General features: G+C 40.9%; 1 protein-coding gene across 3 annotated transcripts in view; it reads left to right on the top strand.

The window, feature by feature from the left end:
- The window catches only part of PRKCQ (protein kinase C theta), a 186,793-nt gene that overhangs the window by 148,180 nt on the left and 22,930 nt on the right, over positions 1–15,683 (top strand). For all 3 annotated transcript variants that reach the window (XM_045462522.1, XM_045462521.1, XM_045462523.1), the window contains 2 exons: positions 586–648; positions 15,131–15,269. In XM_045462522.1, coding sequence (XP_045318478.1) covers positions 586–648; positions 15,131–15,269 — 202 coding nt within the window. The remainder of the gene's footprint in view (positions 1–585; positions 649–15,130; positions 15,270–15,683) is intronic.

Genomic DNA, 15,683 nt, shown 5'->3' with positions numbered 1-15,683 from the left:
TCTGGAAGGCATGAATGCCATCACAGACACATGCTGTCTGTCGTGCCCTCAATGCCTCCCAGGTGTCTGTCATCACTGCAAATGGAGAGCATATCCCACTCCCATCTTCCATCTGCTTTCCTCTGCCTCTCGGGCTGCATTTCTTGCCCATAAACAAGCTGGGTCTATTTGGAATGACCCTGCACACAGGTCTAAGGGCTCCAAGCAGAGTTTAAAATCAAATGGAAAATTATTTTTCTGTAATACTTATACAATTACATTTAATGTATATGTGTGTTTTATTAGCAAAAAAAAAAGAGTTTCAGCATTATAGTTTAAAATAGAAGAATAAGTACTAGATGCAGGTAAGACTAACTTAAGGTTAGTTTCATGCTATGTTAAGCTTTGTTTCATGCTAGGAGGACTGGGGCTGAACATATAGAATGGACATCTCTCTTTTGTTAGGACTGAACGAAATTATGTGTGTACAGAGTTGTGTGGGTACACCTCAGACAGTACTTGCACAGAGTACCCACTATTTAAAATGGGGATTTTACTTTGTTCCATCAATGCATCCATACTGAACTTTGATTTTCCTTCCCTCAGGTTCTATGCTGCTGAAATCATTCTGGGTCTGCAGTTCCTTCATTCCAAAGGAATTGTGTACAGGTAAATTTTATTCTTTGGAAACACATACAGAGATATCTTGATTCCCTGTCCAGTTAATTTAATCATTCTGCTCTGGTGATGTGAAATGGCCAGTGTGCTTTGTGGCAGGAAGTTGCACGGCCGGGGTGAGGACAGTCAAGTCAGGAACTCCCATCTCAGAAGAAGTAGGGTTCTGCTCTCATTTTTCTCTTTATTCTGGTCCTTCCTTATATAGTTATTCTCCCCACTCACCTCCACTTTTCTCATCTCCTTCCATTACCCTGCTTTCCCTTTGGCATCTTTTTTTTTTTTTTCAACGTTTATTTATTTTTTGGGGGACAGAGAGAGACAGAGCATGAACGGGGGAGGGGCAGAGAGAGAGGGAGACACAGAATCAGAAGCAGGCTCCAGGCTCTGAGCCATCAGCCCAGAGCCTGACGCGGGGCTCGAACTCACGGACCGCGAGATCGTGACCTGGCTGAAGTCGGACGCTTAACCGACTGCGCCACCCAGGCGCCCCTCCCTTTGGCATCTTAATCATTGCTTTCTCTTTCTGTCTCTTTCATAGCTCGTTTTTCCAGATTTTTGCTTGGGCCAACTAGAATGCTTGTTGAATGTTCTCTTGGGTGGGGGAAGAGGGGAGCTCTTCCTTGAACACTCATACACACCCGTGGAAACCTACTTGCCTGCACCCGGTAGAAGTGCATAGGAAGCCATGTATACTCTCTTTCATGAGTGGATGTCCATCCAAAATGTCTCTATCATACACCATCTTTTCACACCCTTCTCAGAGGAAAGCTATTGTACTTTAATCTCCTTACTTCTTTGCTCAAAATATAGTTGACTCTTATTTAACATAGAAATCACCAAAAGCTTGGTTGTCTGATTTCTGACTCACTGAAGATTAGGGGGGAAAAAATAAAATTAAAAAAAAAAAGAGAGAGCCAGACAGGAGGCTGGCGAAGCAGCTGGAGGCTGGCCCAGTGAGCACAGTGAGAGGGTCATGTTGAATCCAATATAAAGGGAAGATGCAAGTCAATCAAAAGGCTCTGGGAGAGTGGGATTATGTGCCCTTCTGTGGCAAGTGTTCATAACACTGGACCAGAGTCATCAGTAAGGTTCAATGGTAAGAGGGGGTCCAAGATGGCAGCATAGGAAAACCCTAAATGCACCTCCTCCCAGGGACACACAAATCTACTCCAACATATAAAGGAGCAATTCCTCTTGAAGGACTGAGGGCCAACTGGAAAATCTGTGCTCAACAAAGGATAGAGGCACAGTAATGATGAGATCCCCACCCCCAGTATTACCAACTGCAGGGGGAGGGATGGCACTGAAGAGGGCCATGCAGACTTGCCCCTCTGGGGGCAAAGTAGTTTAAGGGACAACTAGACTCTGAATGTCCACCAAATGGTGAGAGAGATGGTAGAACTCTCCTCAATGCCAGAGGTACTGACGGGTGCCATTGTTTAAGCTCCCCCTCCACTTTGATAGTGCAGACAGGAGCAGGGTCCAGGCACTGTAGCCAGGCTGCTGCTTCAGTGAGCCCCACTATGCCAGCCTACACCAGATCCATCCATCCCCCTAAAGGCGGCCCCCCACCCATGCCTGCCACAGCTCCAGCCATCTCCCTAAGGCTGCCCCAGTATGATGCATACCAGGGCTCTCCTAGACAGTACCCCCTATGACTCCAGCCATCTAGCCAAGGCAGCACAAATATAAAGTACTCTAGGACACCCCTATCCTTTCCCCACCCTAGTTCCAACCATCCCATCAGGGCAAACTGATGTGGATTGCCCCAGGACCCACCAGCCTATATTCACTTCCTTCCAGGATAGCCCTGGTGCAGAATGCCCCAGGATCCCTTGGTCTATGCCTGCTTCAGCTCCAACCAGCCATCCAAGCTGGGGTGGTTGGATAGAGCACCCCAATGTGATAACAGCCAGCCAGCCAAAGCTTCCTGGCATATATAGTCTATACAGAGGACATTCCTACACAAAGTCACTCCTTCAAGACTGGGAGAGGTGCCTTTTTCACCTAATTCATATAAATAAACAGAAAAAGTCAAAATAAGGAGGCAGAAGGATATGCTCCAAATTGAAGACAAAACTTCAAAAAGAACTAAATGAAATAGAGATGGCAATCTACCTGACAAAGAGTTCAAAGTACTAGTCATAAAGATGCCCACTGGACTTCAGAGAAAAGCAGATGAACCCTGTGAGACTTCAACAAACAGAATACAAAAAAAGAACAAATCAACTAAAGAATGCAAAAACAAAAATGTCAAATACACTAGAGGGAATCACTACCAGATTAGAGGAGGTAGAAGAACAGATCAGCATCTGGAAAATAGGGTATAAAAAGCACCCAAGCTGAACAGCAAAAAGAAAAGAGAATTTATTTTTTTTTTCAACGTTTATTTATTTTTGGGACAGAGAGAGACAGAGCATGAACGGGGGAGGGGCAGAGAGAGAGGGAGACACAGAATCGGAAACAGGCTCCAGGCTCTGAGCCATCAGCCCAGAGCCCGACGCGGGGCTCGAACTCACGGACCGCGAAATCATGACCTGGCTGAAGTCGGACGCTTAACCGACTGCGCCACCCAGGCGCCCCGAGAATTTAAAAAGTTAGTATAGGTTAAAGGACCTCTGAGACAACATCAAGTATGCTAACATTTATATTAGAAGACAAAGAAGAGAAACAAAGGAGTAAAACTTATTTGATGAAATAATAGCTAAAGAGAAGGAACAGACAACCAGGTTCAGGAAGCACAGACAGTCCCAAACAAGATGAATTCAAGAGGTCCACACCAAAACACATAATAATTAAAATGTACGAAATTAAAGAGGATCTTAAAAGAGGCAAGAGAAAAGCAACTAGTTATGTACAAGTGAAACCCCACAGGGCTATCAGCAGATTTTTGGCACATGCTTTGAAGGTAAGAAGGGAGTGGCATGATATATTCAAAGTGCTGAAAGGAAGAAAACTACAACCAAGAATACTCTACCCAACAAGGTTATCATTCAGATTTGAAGAAGACATAAAGAGTTTCCCAGACAAAAGTTAAAAGAGTTCATCACCACCAAACCAGCCTTACAAAGACGTGTTAAAGGGACTTCTTCAAGCAGAAAAGAAAATGCCTTGAAGAAAATTATGAAAGGAAAAAACTTCACTGGTAAAAGTAAACATATAGTATATCAATCACTTGTAAACCTAGTATGAAGGTTAAAAAGTAAAATCAATTAATGGATTCACAATATAAAAGTGTATGTAAAACAGATCATTACAAATATAAAACATGGAGTGGGGAGGACTAAGAATGCAATGCTTTTAGAATGTGTTGAATTTAAGTGACCATCAACTTACAAGAGACTGCTATATACTTAGGATGGTATTATATAAACTTCATGGAAACCACATTTATATATCTATAATAGATACACACACAAAAAAGAGAAAAGAATCCAAGCATATCATTAAAAGCCATCAATCACAAGGGAGGAGAGCAAGAGAAGAAGAAAGGAACAGAGAACCACATAAACAACCAGAAAACAATGAACAAAATAGGGATAAGTACATACCTATCTATAATTACTTTAAATGGACTAAATGCTCCAGTCAAAAGATACAGATGACTAAATAGATTAAAGAAGACCCAACTATATGTTGCCTACAAGAGACTCACTTCAGATATAAAAGACACACAGACAGAAAGTAAAGCGATGGAAAAGATAATCCATGCAAACGGAAGCAAAAAATAAACTGTAGCAATATTTATATAAGACAAAATCAACTTTCAAACAAAGTCTGTAACAAGAGACAAAGGAGGGCATAATCATAAAGGGATTGACCCAACAAAAGAGCAATTGTAAATATGCATCCAACATAGAAACAACATATGAAGCAAATATTAACAGACATAAAGGGAGAAATTAACAGTAATTCAATTACAGTAGGGGACTTTAACACCCCACTTAGAGCAACGGGAAGATCATCTAAGCAGAAAAATCAACAAAGCAACAGTGACTTTGAATGACATGCTGGACCAGATGAACATAACAGATATATTCAAAACATTTCATCCTAAAACAGAAGACATTCTTTTCAAGTGCATATGGTACATTTTCCAGGATAGATCATGTGTTAGGCCACAAAACAAGTTTCAATAAATTTAAGAATAACAAAATCATATCAGACATATTTTCCAACCACAGCAGTATAAAACTAGAACTCAGAAGAAAAAAAACTGGATAAAATACAAACACAGAGGCTAAACAACATGCTACCAAAAAAAAAAATAATAAATAGGTAAATTAAATCAAGAGGAAATTCACATTACCTGGAGACACATGAAACCGGAAACACAGTGATTCAAAAATCTTTGAGACACAGGAAACTGTTCTAAGGGAAAATTTATAATTTTTACTTCAAGAAAAAAAAGTCTCAAAAACATCTGACCTTAAACCTAACAGAACAAGAAAAAGAAGAATAAATAAAGCCCAAAGTTATAGAAAAAAAGGAAATAATAAAGTTTGGAGCAAAAGTAAATGAAATAGAGAAGAAAAAATATTGAAACGATCAATGAAACTAAGAGACAGATCTTTGAGAAGATAAACAAAATTGGCAAACTTTTAGCATAGTAATCACGAAAAAAAAAAAAAGAGGGAGAGGACCCAAATAAAAAATATCAGAAATGAAAGAGAAGTTACAATTGACACCACAGAAATATATAAAGGTCATAAGAGACTACTACTAAAAAAAAAAAATCATATGCCAACAAATTGGAACAACCTAGAAGTGGATAAATCCCTACAAACTTACAGTCTTCCAAAACTGACTCAAGAAGAAAGAAAATCTGAACAAACTGATTACTAGTAACAAAATTGAATCAGTAACCCAAAAACACCCAACAAACAAAAGTCCAGAACCAGAGGACTTCAAACGTAAATTCTACCAAACATTTAAAGAAGGGTTTAACCCATTTACTTTTAAAATTTTTTACTGTTTATTTACTTTTGAGAGAGAGACAGTATGAGCAGGGACGGGCAGAGAGAGAGGGAGACGCAGAGTCCAAAGCAGGCTCCAGGCTCCAAGCTGCCAGCACAGAGCCCGATGCTGGGCTCAAACTCATGAACCGTGAGATCATGACCTGAACTTAAGTCGGACGCTTAACCAACTGAGCCACCCAGGTGCCCCTGGGTTTAACCCATTTAAAGAAGAGTTAATACTATCATTCTCAAGCAATTCCGAAAGAATGAACAAGAAGGAATGCTTCCAAATCCATTCTATGTGGCCAGCATTATCCTGATTCCAAAACCAGACAAAGACTACAAGAAGAAAAAATTACAGGCCAATATCCCTGATGAACATAGATCAAAAGTCCTCAACTAATTATTAGCAAATCAATTTTGACAATGCATTAAAAGGATCATTCACCATGATCAAGTAGGATTTATTCCAAGGACACAAGAATAGCTAAATAGCCGCTCATCAATGTGATACTCCACATTAACAAAATGAAAAATAAAAATCATATCATCTTGGGGCACGTGGGTGGCTCAGTTGGTTACACATCCGACTTCAACTCAGGTCATGATCTCATGTCTCGTGGGTTCAAGCCCTGCTTCGGGCTCTGTGCTGACAGCTCAGAGCCTGGAGCCTGCTTCGGATTCTGTGTCTCCCTCTCTCTGCCCCTCCCCACTTGTGCTCTGTCTCTCAAAAATGAATAAAAGTTAAAAAAATTGTTTTTAAATTCTATCATCTCAATAAATGTAGCAAAAGCATTTGAGTAAATTCAGTAGCCCTTCATGATAAAAACTCTCAACATAGATTTAGAGGGAACACACATCAATATAATAGAGGCCATATATGACAAACTCACAGCTAACATCATACTTAATGGTGAAAAACGGAGAGCCTTCCTTTGGAAATCAGGAACAGGACATGATGTCCACTCATGCCACTTTTATGCAACATAGTACTGGCAGTCCCAGCCATAGCAATCAGGCAAAACAAAAAGACATGCATATTGGTAAGAAATAATTAAAATGGTCATTCTTTGTACTTGACATACTATATATAGAAAACCTTGAAGACTCCAGAAAAAAAAAAAAAACCTATTAGAATAAGTATAAATTCAGTAAAGTTGCAGGATACAAAATATACAGAATCTGCTGCATTTCTGTATACTAAACTATCAGAGAAACCAAGAAAACAATCCCATCTGCAATCACATCAAAAAGAATAAAATACTTGGGAAAAAACTTAGCTAAGGGTGTGAAAGAGATGTACACTGAAAACTAACATACTGATGAAAAATTGAAGACAACACAAATAAAAGGAAAGATATTTGATACTCATGTTTTGGAAGAACACTGTTAAAATGTCCATATTGCACAAAGATCTGTAGATTTGGTGCAATCCCTATCAAAATTCCAATGACATTTTTCACCAAACTAGAACAAAAAATTCCAAAATCTGTATGGAACCACAAAAGACCCCGAATGGCCAAAACATTCTTGAGAAAGAAAAACAAAGTTGGATATATCAAGTTTCCTGATTTCAAACTCTACTACAAAGCTATAGTAATCAAAACAGTATGGCATTAGCACAAAAGCAGACACACAGATCAGTGGAGTAGGATAGAGAGCACAGAAATAAGCCCATGCACGTATGGCCAATTAACCTATGACAAAGAAAGCAAGAACATAGGACAGTCTCTTCAATAACTGGTGTTAGGATAAATAGCTACATGCAAAAGAATGAAATTGGACCACTTTCTTACACCATACACAAAAATAAACTAAAAAATGGATTACATACTTGAATTTAATACCAGAAACTGTAAGTCTCCTAGACAAAAATATAGGAAGTAATAAGGCTCATTGACCCCAGTCTTAACGATTTTTTAGATCTGACTCCAAAGGCAGGGGAAATAAAAGTAAAAAGAAACTTTTGGGACTATATCAAACTAAGAAGCTTTTTCACAGCGAGGAAACCATACCAAACCAAACAAAAACTTTTTGTGTTGTCTTCAATTTCTTTCATTAGAATGGATTACTGAATGGAAGAAGATATTTACAAATAATATATGCAATAAGGGGTTACTTTCAAAAATATATAAAGAACTCATACAACACCAAACATATAGTCTGATTAAAAATGCATAGAGAACATGAATATGCATTTTTACAAAGAACACATGGCCAGGAGACACACAAAATGGTGCTCAGCACCACTAATCATCAGGGAAACATAAATCTAAACCACCATGAAATATCACCTCACACCTGTCAGAATGGCTAGAATCAAAAAGAAAAAACATAACAAGTGTAGGCAAGGATATGAATAAAAGGGAACCCTTATTCACTGTTGGTGGGAATGTAAATTGATGCAGCCACTATGGAAAACAGTAGGAAAGTTCCTAAAATAATTAAAAATATAAATACCCTATCACCCAGTATTACTACTTTAGTATTTACCCAAAGAAAACAAAGGCACTAATTTGAGAAGTCATATGCATTAATATGTTTATTGCAGCATTATTCACAGTAGTCAAGCTATGGAAGCAACCCAGGTGTCCATCAAAAGATGAAAGGATACAAAAGGTGTGGTGCATATTATACATATGTGTATACACACATACACACACACACACACACACACACACACACACAAAATGTAATTATTACTCAGCCATAAAAAAGAATGAAATCTTGCCATTCACAACATGAATGGACCCAGAGGGTATTACACTAAGTGAAGTCAGACATAAAAAGACAAATAGCATATGATTTCACTTATATGTGGAATCTAAAAAACAAAACAGAAAAAGACTCATAAACAGAAGCAGATTCTTAAATACTGAGAACAGACTGCTGGTTGCCAGAGGATAGGACGGTGAAAGGATAGGAGAAATAGAGAGTAAGAGGCACAAACTTCCAGTTGTAAAGTAAATAAGTCATGGGGATCAAAAGTACAGCACAGGGAATAATATCGTGATAGTGTTGTATGTGACAGGTTGTGGCTACGCTGTGGAGAGCACAGCATAAAGTATATAATTGTTGAATCACTGTGTTGTACACCTGAATACAATATTAAAAGAAAGATTAAATGGTGTCCCACACTGAGTGTTGGCAACAGCAAACTGTGTATAATACAGGCCAGAAGCATCCCATCAGAGATGGTCAATACTGAGCAGCTTACAGGGTTGGCTGAAAATTCACTTCGGGAAACCTCTCCATTCCCAGAGGGCACAGTCAAGGGAAAGTTGCCATACTTAGAGCCACAGAACACAACTTTAGGGAAGGCTTGGAAGTCATCTTAAGCAGTCTCTTTGGCAACCTTTGGATACAATGGGCTTTGCGGTGGGGGGGTGTCCATCTACAAAATAATGTATTAAACAACTGTTTTATACAATTCCTTAATCTCCAGGAAAATGAAAAATACCCATCAGAACATTGAAAACCCTGATCAGAATCTATGGTTTGTTTTTTCTGTTATCTGTAATGCCTGCAATATATATAAAATACATATCACTGGGGAACTCAGTAGCTTGTGCAGGATGGATGGATTGAAGGGAGAAAAAAGATTTGTGAGAGAGAGAGAGAGGGAGAGAGAGAGAGGGAGAGGGAGAAGGAGAGGGGGAGAGAGAGAGGGGGGGAAGAGAGAGAGAGAGAGAGAGAGAGATCAGAGCTTAAAGGAACCTCGTGAGAGAAAAGCCCACATGCCCCAGAATAGTCTGTCTCTCCATAGCACAATGCTTTTTTTCTAGCATTTCGTCTTGTTAGTTGACAGAACAGAAAGGACCAACAGGGTCCTTAATGGTCTTTAATATCACAAATTGTGCCCAGTAGAGGGTTCTTACTACATCCCTTAATGGGAAATCATGGTTTCTATGGCTTTTTATGCACCAATAAGAAAGAATATTGGGTTTATTTAGTAGTGTAGTTGCTGAAGTTGTCGAGAATCCTTGAAAGACACCATCAAATAATTAAAGCTAAGGAGAAGTCATCTAGTAAGTACTGGAGAATGGGACTGTCTTGCATTAAAAACCATTCAGCTACCCATTTGTAACTTTACTGACCTGAACTGTCCATTTGGCAACCGAATTAACAAGGGGATTCTATTAATTTCCTTCTTCTGACCACTTGGGATTATGATTTCTGGGTTTGTTCACACACACACATTTATTTATATATATATATAATAAATATATATATATTATATAAATAATAAATATATATATATTATATATATATTATATATAATATATATATATATATATATATTACCACCAACTTGATGGCTTAAACCAACAGGAGTTTATTCTCTCATAGTTCAGGGGTCAGAGGTCCAAAATCAAGGTACCAGCAGGGTTAGCCTACTTCCCGAGGCTCTCAAGCAGAACGCTTCCTTGCCCCTTCCAGCATCTCATAGCTCCAGGCGCTCCTTGGCTTTGGGGGGCCTCTGTGTTCGCATGACCTTTTCTTCTCCCTGCCCCTCTTTTGTCTTCCCTGTATGTCTCTTAGGAGGACACTTGACCCCCTGGAAAATCCAAGATGATCTCATTCCAGGATCCTTAATTTAGTTACATCTACAAAGACCCTTCTCCCAAAGAAGGTCTCATCCACAAGGTTCTAGGGGTTAGAATATGAACTTATCTTTTGGGGGCCACCATTCAATGCTCCACAGCTGGTGATGTAGACAGACTGACCCCTGAATGTACGGTTCTTCATTAAGCATTGCTATGTACACAAAAGCTACCAAAGTCCCAATTCCTGGGTACCTAATGATGACACTTTCTGAGTTTTTATTGTGTATTTTTTTGGAGATAAAGTAGAAGTGCATGACAAGACATAGGCACCACACTCTAACAAAAACAGTCCCAGTGAGTAAGATTCTAATTAAAGGTGTCAAAAGGAAAGAAAATGGTAGCCTCAGAAGTGGGGGAGGGTTTGCCAAAAAAATAAATTCCTATCAGAAAGAGTTTTGTTTTTTTTTAGAGGAGGAGAAAGCCTTTGCAAATGGAAGAAGTGATTCCAGAAAAGGCACAGAAGCAGATCAAGGAGTAAACATTAGACAAATGGGTCCAGCCTTATTGGAAAGGCTTTTGCTAAGCAGCCACAAGAAATGAGGCCAAGCGATGTAGAGAAACAGGTGCCAACATCATTTACCACCTGCTGGTGTTATAAAAGTAGTGACATCTTAAAAGGTGCCTCAGCCCTGGTTTGGGTTAAATGTAAAAAACAAGCAGCTGGAAAATACCCAGACATGGAAAGAGAAGAATCTAGAATCTCTGATCTTAGAACTATTAGAACTGAAAGGCTATCTGAGGATAGCTGAGCAGTGACAGCACTGGCCCAACCCATGTTTTTGAAGCCATTTACAAATGCTTTCACATGGGTTACCTCATTCTATGCTAACAAAGGTCCTGTGGGATAAAGAAGGCAGGCACCACTGTACCCCCTTTACAGATAAGCCACTGGAGGCTCAGAGGGGATGTAGCTTGGCTGAGCAACTTAGCAATAAAGCTGGGATTTGAAATACAGTTCTTCTGACACCCACCCTCTGCCTCTTGCAAATGGAAAAGCTTTGCTTATGTTGACCACACAACTGAATGAAAGGCTTCCACTGAATTCTATTATACCTGACGCGCTGCCCCTGGGGCACACAGGTGCTTACCAGAGCCACGCCAGCTGATCTGGACTCCAAAGTTCCTTTCTGGGTGCCCTGGTATCCTATAAGGTGTATGTGAGGAGTAATTAGCCGACATACCTGTGGACACTCTGGCCATTGGATTCTGTGGCAGGTGCAGTTATCCCTCCTCTGCCTCCACTCCTTACCCTCATGGAGGTCTGGCTCTACGTGGACGACTTTTAGACTTTTCCCATTCTGACTTAATCTCTCAAAGCATCAATGACCTTTTCTCTCCCAACCCCTAACACTTGGTTCACCTTAGAGGGTAGAATGAAAATCAAACATGATGCTCATTTTCCTAGCCTGAGGCTCAGAGAACACTTATTTTTAGGACTGATTAAAATTCACCCTGAGTCACTGAAGACTCTGGCTCTCAGCAGGACCAATTCGATGAGAAAGACTGGGTCAGCTTGGTTTATGAGGATGTAGGAGAGAAGGCCTTGGTTTGCATCCAAACCAAGTTGGTTTACCCCACCTGTGAGCTGGGATAAATTGTGTAACCCTTAAGAGCCTGTTCTTTCAATCAGAAAAATATGAATAAAGATAGTAATTCCATATCAAAGGGCTGCTACGAGAATCAGATGATGAAGTGCATGTGAGAGCAAGAAAATCCAATGCAAGTCTTACATACAATCTTCATCATCCTTATAATTTGCATATAGCACTGCAGCTAGATGTCTGGTTCCCTAGTGATGACCTCCAAACCATCCTTCAGCCAAATTTCTAGGAACATGTGTATGTGGCTATAAATGATGCAAATAGGTTTCATGTAGCAGAAACCCAAAATGATACCAATATTGCATAGAGTGTGGATTAGAAAATGAATCTGCAACTGTAAGCATTAGGAGTAAAATATGATCCAGACCTGGATTTATTGGAATTCGTAAGTCACAGTGAAAGTGTACTTCATTAAAATAACGAACAGCAAGGCAGAAGACCTAAGGAAAGACAGACATATTAGACAGACATATTCATCCTGATAATGAAAGTTATGACAGCATTTGAGTTAGGAGAGAGAAGCAGAACTGACATGGATATGAACATGAGATACATATTCACATGTCCTGGAGATACCCTGGCCACCCAGTCAGACAGGAACGGTCTATGATGCCCTGGTCATGGAGATTATGAACCAAGCTGGCCCAGATGGAAGAGGTCAATTCTGGGGACATCTGCTAATAGTGTCACTCCACCAAAACACAGCTGCAGCCCATGCTCACTCTCTCTGGCTGCTTTGCTCCAGCAGAAGGTGGAGAGAGCAATGGAAGGGAACAGTTCCTCAGGAGTTAATTGCAACGGATAATGCCTGGTGGGTGAGCCAGTCCCTGGTGGGTGATGGTTCCTTCAGCAAACATTTATTGAATGCTCTTTACATGCTCACCTCCTGCCAAGGCTGTCACAGTATAGAACACAATACACATTTCTACCCTCCTGAGCCTCACAGTTTAGCAAGAGGCACAGCAAATCATGATGGGAACTTTAGGCTGATATGAATATTGATGACAAGCAATAAAAGATCACCCACAGTTTGGCTTAAGCGAAATCTCAGCCTCCTTGAGAAACTGGAACTAAGAAGGCAGACCCATCGGAGCCCAAAGGTACCTCTCTCTCATCACTGTGTCTCTTTGGATTTACATAGCCTCTGTCTCTGCTCTTGGCCAAGCCCCTTCAGCTTTCTCCTTTACTAAGGCCATGCTAGAGGACATCTGTCAGCAGTCCTGATTACCGGTCACCCACTGAGACAGATTAGGGCCGCCTTCCCACAATCCCAACCTCCCCAAAGAGAAAACCTGAATCATCCAGTTGAGTCCAGTCACCTGAACTGAAGGAGACAGGGCTAAATAGCAAGGCCCTTTGGGAGCGGAGTCTTTGAGAAGGGAATTTTAAGCCAATTCTCTAACAGGAGGTGCAGAAAAGAGTAAGCACAATAGTTGTTCCTATTCTCTCCCAAGTCACCTTCGCCAAGAAGGAAGACCGTGGTGGCCATCACCGACCACACATCCTAGACGTAGGTTTCAGAAAGTTCAGAAATTCGTGGGCAGAGGGCATAAAGAAAAAGAAAACTGGTTATTCTATAACAAACTAGAAAAAAAATTAAGTCATTAATGTCTAATGTTAGCATGTGGATGATCTTTTCAAAGTTTAATTTTGAGAAAGAGACAGAGTGAGAGGGGGAGAGGCAGAGAGCGCGGGGGAGAGACAGAATCCCAAACAGGCTATGTACTGTCAGCACAGAGCCCAACATGGGACTCGAACTCATGAACTGTGAGATTGTGACCTGAGCCGAAACCAAGAGTCGGACGCTTAACCCACTGAGCCACCCAGGCACCCCACACTTGGATGATCTTTAAAAACATCAATTTCACAGGTACAGAATGAGAAGAAATGGGTATGATGGCAATTTGTATAGGAAAAGAAAAGATACTTGGAGGTTTTAGTTTATAGTAAGTTCACGGTTACCTGCTACTGTGACCAAGTATCAGAACCTAACAGGGCAGTGGCTGGGCCATAGCGGGGATGGACAAGGGGGTCATGACAGAAGCCAGCAGTACCCCTGACATCTGCACCAACACATTTATACATCTGGAGGATACTGGTTCCAATCTCAGCACCAAATTTTAAGAAGGAAATTGATAAGTTCAGGTTATTTGGAGGGCAGGGGCCAGAATGCTGAAGTGTTCTGAAAACCAGGCCACATGAGGAACAAAAGTCTTAACTCAGTGAAGGAAAAACAAGACAAAAGTTGAGGTCACTTTTCAAATACTCAGAGTTATCATGGGTAAGAATATAAAGTGTTCTATGTATAATCACAAGGAGGCAAATCACAATTTGGCTTTGTTTTTAGTCTTATCAGCCACATTACCCTAAAAATGGAAGGGTACTTTACAAGGATATTGGTTCTCCAAGAAAAGAGGAATTTATTGACATTGTTTCTGGCATCAGATGGGTTCTAGTTCTAGAATTATTCTTAGTCAAGGGAAGCCTTCTTCAATTAGTCTTGGAATTAGATGCAGTATAATTCATCCATGAAGAAACAGATATACTTGGAAAATCACATGAAGTGAGTTTTTCAGGCCTTTCTTCCCTCATCATGAAAGTAAGGTGCTCGGATAAAGAGCCTCAGGTCTGTATCTTACCTTTGTGATCATACTGAACTGCGCCCCTTGGTAAATCAGACAGAGGAATCAGCAGCAACCAATAATTCCCTTGAAGAGTCAATGCTATCTCTACTGCTATCTTGTACACAAGCAGGCAGGTGTATGCGTTGTGTGGTATTAAATACCACCTTTATGGCACATTCCCAACTACGAACCCCTAAAGACATTTATTTCACAACTAGCTGTCCTTTATATCCCAATATTGTTTCTCAAAGGCCCCTTAAAACTGAAGGATGCTACACTGGAGAGACTCCCCATCACCTACCCATTACATTATCCATTCCACCACCCATGCAGCCATCCACACATAGCTCCAGAGATGCACCAAGTGCTTTACTGGGCATGGGTGGGGGGACCAAAGTCTGTCAGAGCCAGTCCCAAGAAGACTGGCCTGGGCCAAGAAGGACTATTGGTGAAGTCCCAGAGCACGAGATGCTTGTCAAGGAGGAAAGACCTAGGAGACGGCAATGAGCCCATGGGCAGAGCTGGAGACTGAAGAACAGGGCTGAAAGGGAGAGGAGGACCAGCAAGCATGTTCCCCTGATGACCTCAGGCTGTGATGTGACAAGTGACCGCCCCTCACGTGGCAATTCTATTTTAACAAAAAATGTATGTATTACCATGAGATGTTGCTTTGTGTTTTCCAGAGATCTGAAGCTTGATAATATCCTGTTAGACAAAGATGGACACATCAAAATAGCAGACTTTGGAATGTGCAAGGAGAACATGTTAGGAGATGCCAAGACAAACACTTTCTGCGGGACCCCGGACTACATTGCCCCGGAGGTACGGATGTGCTGTGGGAAGGGAGTGCGTGGGCGCCTGCCCAGCTCTACACATCCCTGGCCAAGTGCCACTGCTTCTTCCTGTCCCAAAAAATCAGAAGAGTTAAAGTAGTGTGTTTCAGTATTTGTATCTGTTTTTCTTAGTATTTCATGAATGCAGCCGCACACGGGGACTGTGTTATTATTGAATGGCAGAGGGGCAGGGGGTGGTCTCCCATTCAACATGTCCTCCTCAGCTAGGACTCCTCCCCACCACAGACTCAAACTGTATTCACTCCACTCAGACCAAACAGAGGAAATGATGGGGAAGAAGCAGGTGGACACTGAACAGGCTCAGAAGTATCCACCTGAATAAGTCAAGTGGTTTCATCTTGGGACCAGAAAAACCAGAACTGTGGTTTCCAAGCTGCCATTG

The sequence above is a fragment of the Leopardus geoffroyi genome, chromosome B4 (assembly GCF_018350155.1).
Source record: "Leopardus geoffroyi isolate Oge1 chromosome B4, O.geoffroyi_Oge1_pat1.0, whole genome shotgun sequence".
Classification (NCBI taxonomy): domain Eukaryota; kingdom Metazoa; phylum Chordata; class Mammalia; order Carnivora; family Felidae; genus Leopardus; species Leopardus geoffroyi.
This window is presented reverse-complemented; position numbering and strand designations above follow the sequence as displayed.